This window comes from Ambystoma mexicanum, chromosome 3p (assembly GCF_040938575.1).
Source record: "Ambystoma mexicanum isolate Mex_15411 chromosome 3p, UKY_AmexF1_1, whole genome shotgun sequence".
Taxonomy (NCBI): Eukaryota; Metazoa; Chordata; class Amphibia; order Caudata; family Ambystomatidae; genus Ambystoma; species Ambystoma mexicanum.
Window position 1 is genome coordinate 889,989,082 of NC_090925.1, and position 21,590 is coordinate 890,010,671.

The 21,590-nt window shown below is 48.4% G+C and overlaps 1 protein-coding gene across 3 annotated transcripts in view; it reads right to left on the bottom strand.

Moving 5' to 3' along the window:
• RBL1 (RB transcriptional corepressor like 1) overlaps positions 1-21,590 on the bottom strand; it is a 1,112,731-nt gene that overhangs the window by 880,310 nt on the left and 210,831 nt on the right. For all 3 annotated transcript variants that reach the window (XM_069652118.1, XM_069652119.1, XM_069652120.1), the window contains one exon: positions 7,902-8,014. In XM_069652118.1, coding sequence (XP_069508219.1) covers positions 7,902-8,014 — 113 coding nt within the window. The remainder of the gene's footprint in view (positions 1-7,901; positions 8,015-21,590) is intronic.

Consider the following 21,590-nt stretch of genomic DNA (forward strand, 5'->3'; position numbering starts at 1 on the left):
ACGTTTATGTGTAGGAGTGACTCCGTTGGAGACAAGCGACCTTGCGTTTGGAGAGCACCCATGTGCGCTCCCCATCCGGTTAGGGACGCATCCGTAACTATGGTGCTCTGAAACTCCGGCTCCTGTAGGGGCACACCGCTGTTCAGATTGTGGGAACTCTGCCACCACTGAAGGGTCCGACGTAGCTTGTCGTCGTCGACGGTTATCCTGTCCGACCACGATCCCTGAGCCTGTGTCCATCGGTCCGCGAGGAATTCTTGGACTGGCCTCATGAATAGTCGACAGTTTCTCACCAGACGGATGCAGGATGCCATGGCCCCTAGGACCGAAACATACTTTCTCACTGAGATCCTGGTGTTTCGCCGTAGTCGGGCCGCTTGTTGAATGAGTCTTGAGGTCCTGTCGAGGGAAGGTTTCACCGGCCCTAGCTGAGTTTCGAACTGTGCCCCCAAGAATACCAGCGTTCTCGATGGCCGCAGAGAGGATTTCTCAAAGTTTATGGCGAATCCTAGCCGTTGTAGAAGCTACATGGTGGCTTGCAGACTTGTGTTGGTCGACGGTGGGGAGGATCCCCTTACCAGCCAGTCGTCAAGGTATGGGTATACGTGGTGGCTTTGCTTCCTTAGCCAGGCAGCCACTGTAGCCAGGCATTTTGTGAACGTTCTGGGGGAGGTCTTGAGCCCGAAAGGAAGAACCGTGAATTGGTAGTGAGTTCGCCCTATTACAAAGCGTAGGAATTTCCTGTGTTTCCGACATATTGGAATATGGAAATACGCGTCCTGTAAATCCAGGGACGCCAGGAAATCTCCCTTTTGAACTGCGCGGATCACCTCCTGCAGAGTGAGCATCTTGAATTTCAGGCTCTTTCAAGGACTTGTTGAGATCGCGTAAGTCTAGAATGGGACGCCATTTGCCGTTCGGCTTTTTTACGACGAAGTATCTTGAGTAGACTCCTTGACCTCTCTGTGATGTTGGAACTAATTCTATCACGCCCTTCGCTAACATGAGTGTAACCTCTCGTTGCAGTACCTTCATATGGGGCTGAGCGGTGAACGCAGGTGGAATTTGCGGAGGGTTGTGTTTGAATTGCAGAGAGTGGCCGTTTCTTATGGTGTCTAGCACCCATTGGTCCGTCGTTATCCTTTCCCATTCGTCGACATATGCTGAAACTCTTCCCCCCAGAACGGTGTGTGGTATGTCACTGCTGATCTTTATTCTGCTTGTCTCTCGACGACGACGGGTATGATGGTCGTTTTCTGGAAGACTGGAAGTTTCGTCAACGGTTAGCCGATTGTGAGGCACGTCGGTATCCCTGGGAGGGGTAAGTCGATCTGGCAAAGGATCTGTCTCCAGAAGAGAATCTTGAATTACTTGAAGCCCCTCTAAAGGGACGAAAATACTTGTAACTTCTGCCGCTCTGGAGGGCACCCAATGAACGTGCCGTGTCCGAATCTTCTTTCATCCCTTTTAGGACCTCGTCCACCTTTTCACCGAAAAGAAGGTCTCCCTCAAAGGGCATATCTAAGACCTTGTATTGCATTTCTGGCCTGAAGTAGGTGCACTTAAGCCATGATTGTCGACGCAATACCACCCCATTGTTGACTTGCTTGAAGCCTGACTCAGCGAGATCCACCGCGATGTTTATTGCGTGATTTGAGGCTTCCTCACCCTCTCGGACCAGTAGCATCGCCGCCTTTCTCTGTTCTTCTGGAAGATGGTCAAGCAGCAGAGCTAGTCTGTGCCACATCTCCCTATCGTATCTGGCCACAATTGCCAGAGAGTTTGCGGCCTTTACTGTGGTCGCTCCCACGGAGAGCACTTTCTTGCCAAAGGCATCTTGGCGTCTCGCCTCGTTCTCAGGAGACGTCGTGCACTTGTGCTGTGCCTTTGCCTTCCTCGCTGCTGCCGCCGAAACCACCGAGTCCGGTGTTGGTTGGGAGGATAAACACTTGGGGGTCGACTCTGGAGCCTTAAACTTCTTTTCTAGGCGTCCTTTCACTGCTGGTTCTGAGAATGGGTGTCTCATTGTCTGCAACCCCTCTTTCCATACATGGTCTAGTATTGGTATCGAGAACACCGACCTCCTTCTCTTGCCCATGTGGTCGAACAAAAAACAATCCTTTTTCTGTTCTTCTTGGGACAGACCAAATTCTTTGCATGCCTTCTCCATCATAGAATGGAGTGACGCAATGTCGTCCGGAGGGGACGGGTGAGCTGGGCTTCTGGGGTTTTCCAACTCCGCCTCTGACTCCCAGGTAGGATCCCTGGAGGGGGATAATGAGATATCCGACATGGCTCCCCTGTCAGACTCTGAATCTGGTAGCTCACCTTCCTCCTGTGCCAGTGTTGAGATTGGCGTGCGTGGGTGCGTCGGTTGACGGGACGGGCCCGGCTCGTCGACGAGTGACTGTGGCAGGCTTGCCTGGGGTAGTCGCTGGTCCAACGACTGCAACAAGGAAGCGTGGACAGAATATCCAACGACAGAACCGATTGAGGAGAGGGGCAGATACCGGTGTAACGGATGCCCTCGTCGACGACTTGTCAGCCGCTCGTAGCCCTAGGTCTGCTGGGCCGGCAACTCTCTCGTTCTCGTACTCCGAGGACAGCAACATAGCCTGTTCTTGAAGCAAAGGCTCCGGGGGGGGGGTCGTGTCAAAGACTTCAGACCTCCAGGCCTCCTGTAGGAACCCCGTCGACGAGGCCCTCGTCGACGCCATTGTCGATGGGACGGTGGATGCCCCCTGTGCCAGTGGCAGGGAGGCGGCCGATGACTGGACCGCCGTCGACGACGAAGACTTCGCAGGTGGTTTCGGCGGTCCCGCCTTCTCCACACTGTGCCCGCTTTTACTGGACTCTCGACTCGTGGTCGATCTGTGATGATCGCCAGAGGAGGGTTTCCTTTCCTTCTCATGCTTTTTTGATGAGGATGATTTCTTTGCCGAGGAGTCTCTAGTGGAGTGACTTCCAGACGACTCTTTTTCCGACGGTCTAGATTTCTTCGGCGGTGGTTCCGACGAGGCCGCGCGGCGTGATGTTTTCGCCGACTGTGTGGAGCCCACCTCCGAGGGGGGGTATGCCCCCGCTCCATCATTCAGCCATGCCACCAGGCGTCGGTTCCGGTCTTTGAGGGTTTTTTGAGAAAACCCCTTGCATATGTCGCAGGTATCCGCCGAATGGTGAGGGTGGAGGCAATATATGCAGTCCATATGTCCGTCCCCCTCGTAAACCTTTTTTAAGCCGCATGGACGGAACAGCGCTTTACCTGGCACAGAGGACATTATTACTCGAAATCCAATGACGCAACCTAGTACAAAACAGTAGGACAACACGAGGAGATCCCACTACTTTGGAGACGGTTGAAATCTGAAGGGGAACCGCAGGGGCGGGCCTCTTATACTGGGACGGCCTACGGAGCATGCGTAGGCGGGTCCTAAAAGGACGTAGATAGGACACAAAAGTGTTGGAAGTTTTCCTATTGGAAAAGGCTATATATGTGTACCGAGGGGTCCCAGTCTGACGACGGGGAATATTCTAAGCATGTGAATCCATGAAAGATTCAATGCTGGAGAAATGACATTCTCTGCACTTTGGTGTTGACAGGAACCTCTAAGGGTGTAGGAGAGAGTCTCTTGACTATCTACGTAAGTCCCATCGGAATCGGGAACATAATCAGCCTAAAACCTTCCAGCGGACTGACCCATAATCTTTGGCGGAACCGGGATAAGACCCACCGCCGCTGCGATCCTTCCGATGCTACTTTGGATAGTCGCCGAATCGTCGAGAGACAAAGGCTACAATGATTTGTCAGCAGCAGAAGGACTGTCCGTGCCACGAGGAGGTTTAGCGGACGGGTTTCCGGGTAGAGGCCTACTCGTATCTTTTGGGCCTATAGAGGCCTTGGAACTCGAAGCGTCGGTCTCCCGACTTTCGACGTGTGTAGGATAAGGAGTAGCGCCCTTTGTCTTTTTTGTTTGCCCAGTCGCCATGCGCTGCTGCGAATGCGGGGAAGGCCGTGGATCAGAGCGATCCGGCGAAGATTTCGCCGGCCGCGTTGGCGCTTTCGCCTTTTTCGATGCAACCGTCGAAATTGGTGTAGGGGTTGTGTGCTTAGTGTTACGGTGCGATTGTACGCCCGTCGCTGGGCGTGGTCCCTGTAGCAAGACCAGAGTCGACCCTGGAAGGGTCAGGGACGGGCGTGGCGGACCTAGAAGTGTCCGCCTCAAGGTCTGTAACATCTGCGTTGGACATTTGGTCATCCGAAGTACCCCCGTCACTTTCGGCTGGTGTGGCGGTGGGGGAGGGAGGCTCCACATGTGACATGCCGTACGCGGCCCGCCGCTTTACATAGCGCTCCTTAAGGGTCTTGGGCCGAAGGAGTTTGCACGCCGCACACCGCTTCTCGTCGTACTCTAGGGGGAGACAGGCGTTACATGTCCTGTGCTCGTCCTTCCAAGGATATCTGACCCTACACTTAGGGCAGAATCTAAAGGGAGTCCTTTCGATAGCAAAAGGGAAGGATGTCCAGACCAAAAGGGAAAGGAGGGGAAAGGAGGAAAGACATACTAAAACAATATGGCCACCCAGACCCCACTCTCCCTACTGTATAGGTCGGCCAGAGGGCTCGACCACGTGGACAATCCGGCCGCCGGATCTTAGACGCCGAAATCCACAGCCGTAGAGTATTCCCCCGTAGTCTTCGGCAAAGATGTTCTTATTGGCGAAGTGACTTAACGGGGAATAAACCGACAATTCAGTAACAAACAATGTCTCTAGTAAGAGCTCCGCTATAGGGCGACCAGTTATCTGGGTGGAAAAAAACAATCCGAGGGACCTCGGCATGTGAGGGATTTTGGGTACTACACACATCACGATAGGGATAGTGTTACAGACACGCCTATGCTGACGTCCCCTTTCTGTCCCCGAAAGGCGAGATGCAATACTCTGCAGTTACCACTGGATGTCGGACCATATGCACAGCATGTGATTCTAAGCAGATTAACAAGCATCAGAAATATCTTTACTTGAGAATATGAATACCTTTTGTTCGACTCATTTCTGACGCCTCACAGTGGACCTAGCGAACCAAGGCACAGGGATGGTTTCTACCGGAATATGAGTAAGGTGGGGTCTAGTCTTCATAGCCATTTACAACTCCCATTCCACAATAGCGTTTTAGGGTGCAAAGAGCTGATCCCACTTTATCTGCCCAGCAACAGAGATTGAGGCATGTAGACTGGAACCAGACAGACCCAGTCCCCACATCGGGGCTTGCACACAAACCACTCCTTTGCCTGCGAAAGCAGCAGCTTTTCCCGGGAAAGAGCTACCTATATATGGCATTTCCCGACATGAGAGGGAAGGAAGACCACCGAAGAACAATACGGCCAAAGGACAAGCAAAATCCTTGAGAGACAGACATTTAGGGTGCTAGACACAGTCAGTGGCTCTGAGGTAAATGCAAAAGTACACAAGCAAAAGGTTATAAGGATAAAAAGTATCCTAACAGCACTTTAAGGTGATGTGTGCAATTGTAACATTACAAGAATTTCACAAAGAAAGACCAGTCTCTATGCACTAATCAGTTTCCACGTAAGAATGAGCAAAAAGGCAAGGGAAGTAAAGAAGGCAGACTTACCTCCAAAGAGTCAGGACAAAAGGCTAAACTAAAGCAAGTGTGTCCCATATAAGTCTATGGGAGGAAAGCAGAAAAAATGCAATCTTTCCCAACAAGCACGGACAAGGTTCTTCTTTAGATCAGGCACAGGAATAGGGCTTAACTGGAGTTAGTGCTGGTCAGCTGCAGAAATCGCCCTCGGGTCGTCAGCTGGCTGCTCTTCAAAGGGCTCTTTGATACAAAAATGATTAGTCAAATTGCTGCAGGAGTGCTGCTTTTATGCAGTATTTGGACTGGAAGCTTGCCCGGTTCCACCAATGGTAATAATCAGCACCATTCAAACTGGCAGTGGCTAGCCAATCGTGGAGAGCCACTGACCACACATTCTGCCAGACATATAGGCACAAGGATATGGACTGGACCAGACAGTCCCAGCCCCCACCTCTGGCCACACACAGACTCCCTCATAGCCCGTGACAGCAGTAGTTTTCGCCAGGAAAAGGCAATTCATAGAAGGCAATTTTGAGCTGGAAGCCAAAGAACATTATGACCAAAGGACAGTAAAAATTCTCGTGGCAAGATCACTCTTCGTAGTCATGTGTGGTTAAATGCAAAAGTGCACAAGTAAAATGTTCAAAACACGGTAGGCAAACATCCACTTCCAACAGTCCATCCTCTACACAATGTATTTGCAACACAAAGGTTATAAGGGTACAAAGTATCCTAACCGCTCTCAACTTTTGGGTGATGTGCGCAGTTGTAAAAATACAATATATCCATAAAGAGAGAAGACATCTCAGCGCTGATCGTCTTATTGACGGATCAGCCGTACTATAAAAATTAGCACAAATCAAGGGAAGTAAAGAATAAGGCTTTACTACTAAAAAGCCAGGTCAGGATTGAAAAAGCAAAAGGAAAGTGTGTGTCATAAGTCTATGGAAGGAAAAGAGCAAAAAGAAAATCTTTCCAAACAAAGATGAAAATCCAGGAGGCAGTAAGTTTCAGTCAGGGCAACTAAGGAGCAGAGTAGTTTTAGTGGAGTAGTCTATGAAAACGATCTTCCGTATATACAGATATTTTAATCTGGCAATTGTGGCAGCGAACGTAATGACTTGCTGTCACTTCAGACAGCCGGCATGGAGTATCCAATGTTGATAGATATAGGGGATGAGGTACAGAAATGAGGATTACAACCAGAAAAGGATAGTGGAAGTGGGGGTTTCACGCCTAAGAGTGAAAACGAGTGCTCTGAAGTGACAGGTGGCAAGGACATAGTTGGATAAACAGGATAGATTGAAGGGGGAGGGAACGAGAAACATAAGTCAGTGTTTTCTGTAAACTATTATGAGAATCCAAAGGAAGAGAGGAGTTTGCCAAAAGATGTGATGTAGAGCATGAACAGAAGTGGTCCAAGAACGTACTCTTGAGGGAAAACCACTGAAAGGGAGGTCGGACTTCCACTGACATACCCCTGCCACTGAAACCTTTTATAGACGTTTGTAGTCTATTATGTATGGTGTATGTGTCTGGGATTAATTGATCTTTGGTACCAGCCCATCCCCCTCCGAAGAGAGAAACCAGACTGCTTTGTTACACTACCAATCGAGAGTGTTACAGTCTAACTTAATAGACACAAATTCTGATGGGAATCCTTCACACCCCTCACTGAGGGTTGTGGAAAATCCTCCCTAACAATAGTTTGACCGCTGAGCCATGTTTACCACTAGGAGAGTCAGGTGGACTTGAGGGAAACTGGGTTGCGCAGTTATGAGTAGGAATTTCACAGTCTGAACCCGGGGGCTGAAGAAAACCTGTCTTAACAAGCTGCAAAGAACTCATCTCCTCCTGACATATTTAGGCAGAAAAAAGGAATGGCATACAAAGCCAGTTGGCACGTATCCAGGGTAAGAGCTAGGCACGCAATGCATTGTATTATCGTATTCATTATTTATATAGTGCCCTTTCCCCATTTGCATGGCCTCAATGCGCTTTGTGATTGGAATGCCCTTCGGTGACCGCAGTCCATGTGTAGGAGGTTCTAAGAGTTTAAATTAGAAGATGCTTGTGTGCATTTTTGCCAGGTCAGGACTTAGGTGGCTTGCAAGGCAATTATGAAAATCTGATATAGTAATCTGTCACTGCCATCAGTTTTGGAAGATTGCTCTCATTACAATTTTCATAACTTTGAAATAAAGACAGTAACCAAATACCACATATGTCATCTTTCATGTTAATGTAAAACATTTAAGATTTCAGCATGGTGATACAAAACAGAGGCAGATCTTACCAATATGCGATCCTGAATGATCATCTGTTGATTGAGTATAGTTCTTACAAAAAGTATCTCCAATTTCTTTAACTCTTTTTGTGATGATTTCCAGAGGATTTCGCATGCAACACCTGAAAAAAAATAGATATTACAACTTTTATTGTTAGGATTTTTCTTTTTGCAAATTCAAATCAATGGAACCACCAGCGATTTGCTACATCGTGAACATTAACCTGACATTTGAGGTAAGCAAAGACTTTTTGCTTCACTTACCTTGGTAAGCTCAGTTGTTTTGAGGGAACTGATCAGCTCATAAGGTGAACAGGGGCGAGCGGCCGGGTCTGGAGGGGCAGGGTCCCGTTTCATGATCTTGTAATATACTTAACATTAATGTAGCACACACCACCTTACAGTGGAGTAACATCCTTTTTGGTGTGCCCAAAATATTAAATGTTACTCACCGGCGTGTAATGTTCTACTACGTCCCATCCCCTTTCCTCCATCCTGTATGGGTGTCCCTCGCTAGAGACAGGAACAGAACCTTTTTCAGCAGAAAAATAACACTTTCCATTTAAATTTATACATGCACGGGGGAGCGACCTTGGGAGCATACGCTCCCCTAATCCCACCCACCGACAGGAATGGACCGCTTTCACTACTGTTCCTGGATGAGGCCTCAAGCCTCGTAATTCCATGCGCTTTCCCTATTTTTTTTATTTTTTTAAATAATTTTCATGTTTTGGGAACACCGTCCATCGGTGCCCTAGTCTGTCCCTGGCGCATGTCGACTGCAGCTGGCTTCAGTAGGTGCACGTCATGTGACTGTTTCTTTCTTACCTCTGATCCACACACGCTCTGCCTTATGTGCCTTGGGGAAGACCACAGATGTGAAGCGTGCTCAGGGTGCAACGCTCAAACCCCCGATCCCTCAGAAACCAGCTTGCGCGGTGGAGAGTTCGCTAGGACTCCGCCGGCGAGCATTAAGGAATATGTACCTAGGAAGGTAAGTATACTCTTCTCAAAAGCCCCCATCAGCGGCAACTCCTTCCCAGGGAAGCCTACTGACAGGAGGAGTCATTCAGACCCTTGCACCAGCAGCAAGGACACAGAAGCTCTTGTAGCTACCAGTTTAACTGCCGAGGGTGTCTAAGGGCCCTACAGGTTCCGCCACAGAGGAGCTTACTGGCTCTGGTACCAGGACACGTGCCGACAGCCAACTACCTGAGGTGCAGGGTGGGGCACAGCCGATGCGTTCAGGCATGCAGGCCTAGACCAGGTCAACATCATCCAGAGTCCCAAATGTGGAAGACAGACAAAATGGACGTGGACCGGATGACCTGAAAATGGCATCCAGGGTGTGGCTGTGAGGTTGGTCCTGTGATCCGCTGGGTGAGGTTCAGTGCCTCTAGACTTGTCGACCAGGGGTGGAGTAATAGGTTTATTTGATATTTCAAAGCAGATATTGAAGTCCCCAAGTAGGGCGAGTGCTGGGTGGTGACTAATGTGGTTGCTAGCGAGTGGCATAAGATGTTGGGGAAATGTCAGTCTTACCCGGGCGGCCAATAGATGAGTAGGAAGCTGTGGGGGAGAGTGGGCAGAGGCAGAGAGTTTGACTAGTAGGGATTTGTAGTTAAGCTGGGGTGTTTTCCGGTGAAAGTGATGGATATGTGTGGATTGTGGAGGATGGCTACTCCGCCTCCTCTAGAAGGTCTGTTGTGGGAGAGGAGTGAGTAGTGTGGTGGGAATGCTTTGTGTGCGATCTGCTTGAAATCGCCCGAGAGCCAGGTTTCAGTGGTGGATGCGAAATCAGAATTGATCGGAGGTTAGGAGGTCATAGTTTATGTGTCCAATTTTTGACCACAGAGCGGCCATTGATAAGGAGGCAGGTGATTCTGTGGAAGTAGCAGGGATGGTGCTTCCCCAGGCATCTGGTGTTGGCAGGACTAGGGCAATCGGTGTGGCAGTTGGGATACTATTGGTCAGCGGTGGAATGGATTTCTAAACTCTGCTCTGGTGAACAGATCTTTAGGAGGTCACCCTTGTTAGTAAAACAGGGAACACTTCTGTGAAGTTAGCCAGGACAATACAAGGGAGCTTGGAGAGCAGACAAGGCCAAGTCTGAGTTGTGGGGGTGATCTGAGGTACTGGATGAGCACATGCAGTAGGATGACAAGAATTACCCTTAGACAGTAGTACATCAAAAATACAGTTTATTATTTATTGGGGCGGGGACATGAATTTGATCCTAGACAAAGACCTGGAGAGGTCCGGGACGGCCCGCAGAGCCCAGTCACGCGCAGCCCACAGGCTACACGCCCATATCGACACACTGGATCTCAGAGATGCATGGAGAGCTCTCAACCCACAAGTTAGAGAGTACACTTTTTACTCATCGGCACACGATAGCCTCTCCAGGATCGACCTGTTCCTCACATCGAGCTGCATGATGGGCAGGGTCATGGAGACCAAGATACTACCACGCACACTATCGGACCATTCACCGGTAACACTCCAGATAACACTGGGACACGACCAGCCCCCCCGCTCCTCTTGGAGATTTAAGTTGGAGGCCCTGCTAGACATAGTCTTTAAAGCCGATATCTTAGCTGACATGAACACCTTCTTCGAGTGCAACAACAGGCATGACACCTCCGATGGAGTGCGCTGGGAGGCATTCAAGATCTTCATCAGAGGGATGTGCATATCTAGAGAGGCTGGGGTCCTCAAGGCCATACAAAATAGCTTGCAACAGTCAGAAGCGAAATTAAAAGAGCTTGAGAGGGCATATGCCACCTCCCCTTCCCCGACTGCACTGGCACAGATTAGAGCGGAATTAGAAACATTCGAGTCCCACGCCCTGAGAGAGGTTCGGTACTTCGCCCGCCCTGTGGCGGCCAGGAAGTATGGTGAGGGGGATAGGCCGGGTAGAACACTGTCCAGACTGGTCCGAACTGAGGGGGGCAGGAATCGTGTTGATTGAGTCAAGGACACACGAGGCACCATGTGCTGGTCCCACCAGGAAATCCTCGGGACATTCACCACATTCTATACAACCCTATATGGCCCACAGCAAGAACACAGACTGGCAGACACTGACGCCCTATTAGATCAGATCCTCATGACCCTCCTCTCCCGCGCGGCCAATGACCTCCTTGAGGGCCCCCCCATCACCCTCGATGAAATAACCACGGTCATCTCGAACTGCCCCAGGGGCAAAGCGCCAGGCCCCCGACGGCCTCACCTCGGAGTTTTATCGGGAGCATGTAGCCATTCTGGCACCCAGACTCTTGGAGGTGTGGAACGAATCCCTAGAGTCAAACATCCTACCCCCATCCATGTGTGAGGCGCTTATAACTGTATTACCCAAGCCCGGCAAACCATTGGACGAATGTGGGTCTTATAGGCCCCTTTCTCTGATCAATACTGACACAAAAATATTCACCAAGATCATTGCCAATAGGTTTCTCCCCATTATGCCCCACCTAGTCCACCCCGACCAGAGTGGCTTCGTGCCCGGCAGATCTACCGCCCTAAATATCCGTCGCCTGTTCAATGTTCTGGCTAGAATTGACCCAAACGCACAGGTCGTGGTGGGCACCCTCAAAGCCCATAAGGCATTTGATATGGTGCCCTGGCAATACATGTGGGCGGTGCTCCACAAAATGGGAATTGGCCCACGCATGAAGTCGTACATCAAACTCCTCTACACAAGCCCCGCTGCCAGAGTCCTGGTCAACTCCAGGGCCTCGGCCCCCTTTGCTCTCCACAGGAGGTACCCGCCAGGGGTGCCTGTTTTCTCTGATACTCTTTGCGCTCGCCATAGAGCACATGGCTGATAACGTGAGGGACAAACATACGCGCAAAGGTATACGTCTCCGTGAAACTCCGAGATCATTTCTCTATACGCCGACGACGTGCTCCTATATATTAGAGACCCGACTGCCCACCTAGATCCGATATTGAGAGACATAACCAAAATTGGCACTTTCTCGGGCTTCACCATAAATTATTCCAAATCCGAAATCTTCCCGCTCACCCCATCCACTACACAACCGTCCTGCGAATTCCCCCTTCGATGGTCACCGGGAGGCATCAGGTACCTTGGAGTGCAGGTGTCCCTCACTAAAGATTCACTGTTGGTTGACAACTATGCAGCTGTGGCACAGCTTGCTGAGGCTCAAATGTTGAAATGGCGCAATCTCCCACTCTCTTTGTCGGGTAGACTATCTCTAATCAAAATGATTATGGTCCCTAAATTCCTCTAAGTCTTTACAAATGTGCCGATTTGGCCCGGAAAGCGATATTTCAGGAATCTACACGCTGCGTGTGCCCAATTTCTGTGGCACTTGGGCGCGGTTCATAAGAAATGGCAACACATGACTCTTCCCTATGGTAACGGGGGCTTCACCGCCCCCGATTTTGCCAAATATTGGACAGCTGCGCAGGCCCAACACGCCACAAACTGGTACACGTTCTCCGACCCCCCACCCCGCATGTGAAGCTCGAGAAACTAGCGAGCGAGAGCATTAACACCCTCTCCCTCATCCTCCATCACACATGTCGACGCCCCCGCGGACCCTGTAGCGGCCACTGTTAGGGCCTGGAAACATAACCTGCAGATACAACCGGACCACCACCCATACTACAAATGGCTGCCCATCTGGCAGTTCCCACGCCTCAGCCCTACACATAAGCTTTTGATGAAACACTGGCATGATCTAGGCTATCGGGCCCCGACTGACTTTTACCCTGACGGGAAGTTTATCACTCCGCAGACATGGCGCCCCGGACACCTAGGTACTCCATTGGAACTGCTACAATACTACAGGCTGAGAGCGGCGTTCCGCGCCTGGTGGCCCTTATACCCAGATGAGCCTCCAGACTCACCGGAGATCCAGTATATATCCAACTCGGCTGGTGCTAGGGGGATAGTGTACGCGCTGTACAAACTGTTGATGGCCGACCCCACAGACGTGCCAATCAAGGCGCGAGATACGTGGAGTGAGGAGCTGGGCCTCCCCATCACGGACACAATGTGGGGGAAAATGTACACACACTCGGACCACCTCTCTGAATGCCAGGCATAGGTGTATGCAATACAAGCTCCTTAACAGACTATATTACACACCTCAAAGACTGGACGGGTTTGCACACACCCAGGCCTGCACCTGCCCTAAGTGCGGTTCTCCTGCTGCAGATCATACTCATATGTTCTGGTCCTGTGACGCTCTGGGCTCATACTGTAAGGCCATAATTGAAGCTCTCTCAGACATCACAGCGTCCCGTATCCCCGCAGAACCCCTAGCTGTACTGTTCGGCTTGTGGGATAGCCCGGAGTTGAGGAAAAGGTCTAGGTTTCTCAATGTTGCCACCATAATAGCCAAAAAATGCATATTACAATGTTGGAAGCGCCGACCCCCCCCCTCGTTTGAGATGTGGATGAGGGCCCTCACCTGGACTCAATCGTGCGAGGAGGACTACATCAATACCCTCCCGCTGGCCTCCAGCCCTAGGAATGTGTGGACAGAATTTTGTACATATTTAAATAACAAAGACGACCTAGAACTATTGTCCTCCCCTCCTGCTGGTGATGTGATCTAATCCACTGCTGTGCCGCTTGGAGCTGGGCAATGGCCCCACCGGTATCTACCTAACATTCCCATGTATTGCACTACTATGTATATATCTGTCACTCTTGCTATGCTGTACAGTGTGTTGATTGTCTGTTCTCTCACCATGCCAATAAGAAAAAGTTTTTAAAAAAAAATAGTTTATTAGGCCCAGAACAAGCACAAGTGAAAACGGCAAACTCAGTAATATCACTACTTAAACACACACTATGTCACTTTTCGGTGAATGCAGTAAAGTGCAGTATCCCGCCAAAACCTGTTGGGAGGGAAAGCAGACAAACTTTAATACATTGGCTAACTCCTGAGGAGTATCCCCAACTTTAAAAGTCCAGCCCTACGAAGATTGGCGCCTTGTGCTCGCGTAAAAACGTGTGGTAATGCGTAAAGCATACAAAGTGCAATCTTCAATGGGAAGTAAAAGTTAGCAACAGTATTCTGGAGTGTGAAATTAGTTGCCGAGAGCCAGAGGAGGATCTGCTGTGGAGAACATAGCTGATCCCAACTTTCACATGGCTTTAGGAAGTAAGTGCTACCCCAAGGCAAGGACCACAAGGTCCGTTTGTATGTAAAAACGGGTTGGATGAACAAGGGGCCACCGGTAAGTGGTACGATTACTCACTGCCCTTAGCTCACTCCGGGTCAAAACTTGCCAGGCTTAGAGATGGCCGCCTGGAGTATGAAATCCCCTCCTTGTTTGAGCTTCAAATTGCACAAGTGCTGCGGGTGCAGAGTCGGGTCCGGTTTACAACTGGAGCTCGATCTCTCATCACGAATGCAGGATAAAGAAAGTACTGATGCAGCTGGTCTCAGGAAACTTGAAGAAAGGTGGGAAAGTCACCAGCAGCGGCCACCACTATTGCACAGTGACGCAGGGGCACCCAAGGCTCGCAGTCTGACACACAGTCCTCTTTCGCAGCCCAAAGCTGCAGGGTCTATGAAATTTGGCAGGAAATGCTTTGCAGTGAGAACTAGGATTTTCCCAAAGCTTGAGGCAAAACTCGATCTAGCAACACTCCAAAACATGTGCCAAGGTACTAGCTCCAAGGGGTTGAAGCACCTTTGCAGGTATTCAGAGATCGAATGCAAAGCAGGGCTCTACCTGGCAAACAGCGGGCTCAGGGTACCAAATCTCTGTGCGGTTCTGGATAGTCCTTGGATCCGATTTGCTTCTCTGTAAACTTGGTTCCATCGATACGTCGCATCGGATCTATTGGGGGGGGGGGGATCTGCGGGTCTGCACTCAGGCCCCCTCCTCATACCCCAAAGTCCAGTAAGTGCTTACACCCAGCTGGACAATGAGGAGATCATGCCCCCCTCATGCACACCAGCAGTGGTCCAATCAGGGACCATTGCGGCTCTTGTGCACACCAGACATCCTGGCACCAGTAGTGTGGACTGGGACAGTCCCAGCCCACTTAATGGGTACCCACACATGTGACTTGCATTAGCCTGCGAAAAGCACCAGCTTTCGCATGTGAATTAATTTATTGCATTTGTTATACGGCTAAACCCAGGAGTATCACGGCGTGATGTTTATTCGAAGAAAAACTGTTAGGGAGAATTCTCAGAAATTTGCTAATTCCCTGCTACCTTAGAGACCCCAGCTCTTTTGCTGGACTTCAGGGCTTAATTTCTAACCTGGAGGGAGTGAGCCCTTTTTTCTCACTCTTGCACGTATTTCTATTGTGATTTTGACTCTCCGTTTCTTTTAACTTTGGAGTCTGAAACTCCATAGGCATCATCTTTACATTGTGATACACAGCACCTTCAGTGCAGTGGCACAGGGAAGTCTTACATTTCCTAAAGGTGAAATACCTTCTCTTGGTGAAACTACTGTTTCCAAGAGCAATGAAGTGAAATTGACTTTGCTTACATTTGTAACTGTCTAGAACCAGCAAACACTATCTTACAGTATGGTGCTGGAGGGGTTACTTAGCATCCCCTTTGTCTAGTTTCTCATCTAACATTTTTATGTTACCCTTTCTACAATTATTGGCTGGTGGCAGTGGTTTACCTTTAACTACCTTTGGGAGTTTTTACCGCAGGCTGCGTTCGCAGCTGCAGTAAGGCACCCGCGGGTGCCCATTTCACCAAAATGGCGCCGGTCTTCTTTTTTCACCAATTCTTCTTGGAAAGGCCCTGCTTGAGATTTACTCTGCGCGCCAAACCTGGTTTGGTCCCTTTGTTCGCTCAGTATGTCTGGCAGGGACAGGAAGTGAGGGAGGTGCCCAAAACTCCCTGTGCTTAATCCCCTTGGTTACAGGAATGAACCCAAAGGCGATTGGTTGCTGGCTGTCCGGCAAGGACAGCCACCCTACTGTGTGATTGATAGCTAGGCTGGAATGAATGGGAGAAACCTGCATAAAAGGCAAGGCTTTTTGGCTTGGAAGGCAGAGTCGACCACTGGACGAAATTCGTATCGACAGAGTAACCCCTGCAAGGACTTCGCCCTTTGAGTTGGTGGGACCAATCAACTCCAAAGTAAGCCACCTGGACATCCATCTCGTAGCTGCTTGAATTTCCACAGAGTTGCTGCTGGAAACCGTATAGTCAGGCTGAGGAACACCAGATTGTGTACGTTGCTTTTAAGCCGGCCTAGAGCTCCAGGAAGATCCTCCAGACTTCCAGGAAGCAGGACTGACCGAGCCTGAGCCCCCTCAATAGAGTGCAGGACCCCAGAAGCAATGAAAGTCCATCTTGACAGCCAGGCAACGCAGTGTTACTATTTGCCGTAGACACAAGGAGCTGAAACACTGAACAGCCACTGAATTGAAGATTGCCGGTAGCGAGCAGTGTCGACACCCTCCCACCACACCAGTGTCCATCACCAACACCGATATTTGTTCACCAGAATCTTGTATTGTGTTTAGATGTTACTTGTCAATTGAGTTCTGCAGATTGTAGAAAGGAAGAAACATGTTCTATGTTCACTAAATCCAGTCAATCTGACTGGACTTTTGTATGTTGTGTACAAAATTGTAAACTAACTAGTGTTCCTGGTGGTTTTTCTTTATTATGACAAATAAATGTATATATTAAAAACTTTGGAGCCAAAACTTTGAGCCTCACCAATTTGAAATACTGGATTTTTCTACCCGAAGGGGTATAATCATGAAAAGTGTGCGTTTTCTCTCACCCTGATTATTGTGTGATTATATAAGTGTATACCCACCTGGGTAAATCGGGGTTTAGCCAGGAGCCCTCTTTCTTGAATTGACCAAGGGGATTAATGACAGGGAGTTTTGTGCACCTCCCTCATTTCCTGCCCCTGCAGGCATACTTGAGTCAGAGGCGGGCTTCACTCGTGAATCCTGCCAAAAACAAAACGAACAAAGGGACCAAACCTAGTTTGGCGAGCAAAGTAAATCTCAAGAAGGACCTTTTTACAGCAAGAAAAGGCTAAAAAAGAAGACCAACCCGTTTTGACGAAATGGGCCCATGGGTTCCTTATTGCAGCTGTGAACGCAGCCTGCAGTAAAGACACACAATGGTAGTAAAAAGTAAACCATTGCCACTAGTCAGTAATTGTAGAAAGGGTAACAAACATGTTACATGAGACACTAGACAAAGGGGATACTAAGTAACCCCTCCAGCACCCTATGGTAAGATAGTGTGTGCTGGGTCTAGAAAGTTTACAAAATGTAAGTAAAGTCAATTTCACTTCACTGCTCTTGGAAACAGTAGTTTCACCATGAGAAGGTATTTAAATCTAAGACTTCCCTGTGCCACTGCACTGAAGGTGCTGTGTGCCACAATGTAAAAGATGATGCCTATGGATTTTGTCAGACTCCAAAGTTAAAAGAAACAGTCTAAATCACAATAAAAATACATGAGAGTGAGAAAAAGTGCTCCCTCTCCCCAGGTTAGAAATTAAAAGTCCTGAAGTCCAGCAAAAGAGCAGGGGGTCTCTACGGTAGAAGGGAATTAGCACACGTTTGATAATTCTCCTTGACAGCCATTAATTGTAGAAAAGGTAACATAAATGTTACATTAGACACTAGACAGAGGGGATACTAAATAACCCATCCAGCACCCTATTGTAAGATAGTGTGCGCTGGGTCTAGAAAGTTACAATGTAAGTAAAGTCATTTTCACTTCACTACTCTTGGAAACAGTAGTTTATCTAAGACAAGCCTTTGGAAAATCTGAAAGATTTCCCTGGGCCAATGCACCGAAGATGCAGTGCGTCAATTTGTAAAAAGATGATGGTTATGGAAAACCAAAAGAAACACAGTGTTCAATTTAATGAAAAATACATGGAGAGAGTAGGGAAAAAGGTCTCACCATCTCCAGGATAAAAATGAAAAGTCCTAAAGTCCAGAAAAAAGAGCTGGGGGTCTCTAAGGTAAGAGGGAATTCGCACATTTCTAAGAATTCGCCCTAACAGCGCCCTCTTGTGATACTGGGGGATGTGGCACTGGAATAACTAAACAATGACAATAGGGTCCACACTGCTATAAAGTTCATTGTAAGTATTTGTAATGATTTTGATAATGAGTATCAAAACAATATCACGTAAACAAGAAGTTAGTGGCTGTAGCAAACTCTGAAAGCAATCAAGATAATCTCATGATAAAAAAGGAATTTATTGCCTTGAAGATCATGTTTCAATCAAAAGCATAATAGTGAATGGATAAAAATAGTATTGTGATTTTTAAAACAAGTCTGAAATTAAGCAATAAAACAGTTAATCAAAAACAATAAGTTAGAACAGTCACTGTGCTCTTCACAACAAAGTAAAAAACAGAAAGAGACCCTGTGTCAGATTTGAATACAGTAACAAACAACTTAAATTGTAAAGAAATACCAACTCCAGGTATTGACTTATATTCAGCCAACACTAATTATTGGGTTGATAGTTTTATGCACAAAAAGCTGTCAAAAATCAATTTTCAAATTTTTCGGTTTTCAAAGTTTTTTTGAACAGGTCTGCCTACGTGAAAGTGTAATTTCACGACTCAAATAATAAACAAACTGAATAGACATCTGCAACATGTTTCGGCAAATAAGCCACCTGTCTGGCAATTGACTCCATAAATAAGGTAGTTGCCTTCCTCTGGGTGACAAAAAACACACAACAACTGGACCCGGTAGTGGGGCAAGGCGTCTGGGGGGAATAGGGCCAGGGATGACCTCACCAGTGCAGCATCATCACAGGGGAGTACGACGGAGAAACAACCTCTTGCCGTTTGTTTTGCTTTTCACAGAAAAAAATAAATAAAAATAAAAGAAAATCGGTCCATTAAATGCCAGTTTGGATAGAAACATATTGGTTGCCTTGTCGCTCCTGAAAGTATTGCAGGATAAGTCCGGAAACTCGTGATTTCATGTTATAAATCCGGTTTGGCAAACCTTAAATTATATGTGACAAAGATGAAAGTTCTCTGCTTAATGTAGAATCTTTACGGTGCCTGTGATGACAGGAGATAGCAGGCAGCAAGCCTCATGTCTCCGAAAATGCATTCGCGACCATGTCAGAAAGTTGCAATGTGCTGCAAATCGGCCGAGTCGAGTAACTAAAAACACCATCAAATCCAGTATTCTGACATGGAATGCCCTTATAAAGAAGGGCCGGTGCTCATTGTCTTCGCTCATTTCCTCCTCCTCCTTTTTGGCAGGAACAGAAGGCTGCTCTGAAACACGTGGCGGGTCAGACACACTCGGCTCAGAAGACTGCCACTGGAGTCGATGGCATAGGAAGCAGAGGAGGCAATTCCGATGCACCCTGAGGTAGGAGTGGACACGGAGGAGTGGGTGGAGGATCAAGGGGCCTTGGGTAAAAATCTTTGAAGTGGTCCCTAAAATATGCTTTCATTGGGTCCAAGTGCATAAGGGTTTGAAAGCGACCAAATTAAGCATCTTCCGAGGACACTCTCGGCTGAGGCGTGGGGAGAGGCCGAGCCAAGGGACCATAACTCCACTACTCCATCATAACTGGCTGCCAAGTCCGGACTGCCCTTCCATGATCAACATAATGCCAAGGGGTCGATGTTGGCGGGAGCGCCATAGTTTGCGGAAGCGCCATAGTTGGCGGAAGCGCCATAGTTGGCGGAAGATGGACTCTCGTACTCCAGTCAGACACTGAATGAAAAGGATTTTTATTTTCAGGCTAGGGCGGCAAAAGCTGAGATCCGACTCCTAGACTATGTTCTCCTGACATACTCGCCAAAATGGCAGACTTTGAAGGACCAGACAAAATGGATGCCTCGGACAACACAGGCTGAGCCGCCATTTTGTGACTCTCTGAAGAGACCTGCATCAGAGGCCTGTCTAAGGCCATAGTTGTGACAAATTTTAGGAGCTTTAGAATGGACTTTAGCCCTCTGAAAGGGATCCTCGAACGAGTCGGTAATTGAAGACTTTGGATACTTGCCCGACTTTTTTTCTCCCTCAGCAGAACCAATATGATATTTAGGCCCTTTGAGGGGAACCTCGGACATGTGCCTGGTGCCCGAAGCCCCAGAATGGGAACACTTGGTCTTGCTGGTATTCTGGAAATACCCCAGTACTTTTAGCCCCTCTGCGGGGAGCCTCAGCTACGCTTAGCCCCTAGGTGGGGAACTTCAGGGGAACCCCTGGTAATTTTAGCCCCTGAGCAGGGAACCTCGGTAACTACCCCGATACCTTTAGCCCCTGTGCACAGGGAACCTCAGGTGCGACCCTGGTACGTTTAGCCCCTTGAAGGGGATCCGCAGAGTCGACTCCGGTATCCAGATTAGATCCCTTCTGGGATACCTCAGGGTGCGCCTTGGTAAGGTTAGAGCTGTTGAGCCCCCTCCCAACACTGGATGGCCCCGGGAAAGACTCACCCTACCGGGGTGCCCTAAAAAGTAAAGTACTTACCGGACAATCCCTTTTCTGGTCGATGAGCTGTTAAAGTGAGCAGGAGGCAATCGATGAAACTCGTTCTTCTAGCTGATGAGTCCACGTTGAAGTGCCCAAAGGGATAGAGGGTCACAGTAAAGACAGAAATCCCACCGGTGATCTGGGCCTAAGCACTCTAAACAAAGAATGAGGATCCGCCCTCGGGATATGACATTCGCAAGATGAACAGGACACAAAACACTGTCGCTCCGGCATAGGCCGAGATTAAGACTGTGTAACCTAAGCAGGAAGAGTGAAGGACCAAAGAGGGGAAAACGAAACCCCCATGATGCTAGAGTGCATCCGATCACGCGGAGAAAAGGACTGAGGGACGACGTGCTGGGCCAGGCTCAGGAAGGCGGGACTACAGCCACACGTGTTGGCCCAGCGTAAAAATAAAAGGACAATAATACTTTTGATGCTTCAAAAGGTGCTCCCGTCACAAAGGAGGGAATGTCACAAAAGTATGAAGGGACAAGACGTAGGCGTATGCTTGGTTTTACAGCCTGGAAGCGGGTTGGTCTGCAAAATCTGAAACAGGTGTATAACCAAGGCAAACTACCCATTTTTACTCATTGTAAACAGACTATTTTACATGAGGACAGATTTGACTGCTTACAGTATCTAGACATTCAATTAAACCCTTTGGGCGAGAGACAGTTTAAAGTGTATAGATTTGTACTTCGAAGTCCCTACTTGAAAAAAAAAACTTATTTTGCACTAGACATCTGGATATTGGTTTGGGCACCTATAAAATTTCATACATGGAACGCAGGAGGAAGATTTGGGGATTGAAATATTGCAACACTAACAGTGTATAATATTAAAGTAGGGTCATATAGCTGTATGCACATTAAGGGAAATGCTTCTAAATTTTTGGGGGTTTCTCACTTCGGTTTGGGTCAACAAAATGTATTCCATGGCCCTTCTGTTGACACAGTCTGCTAGCACATACAACACTTTTGCATCTTTAGTGGGACTGCTACACTACCAGGCAATATTGGATTAAGATACTTTCTAATAACCAAACCGATAGATAGCGGGGGGGTTCCCTAGCGATGGAGCCCCATATATTTCTTGAGGATGTTATTATGATGGATACACATAAGCTCACAATGGTAGCTGTTAGAATAACAAAAACCCCCTTGTCCCTCTGATACAAATGGTGTTCCTGCCTCCTGATCTCAATGGGCATGAGACATGTTCAGCTTCT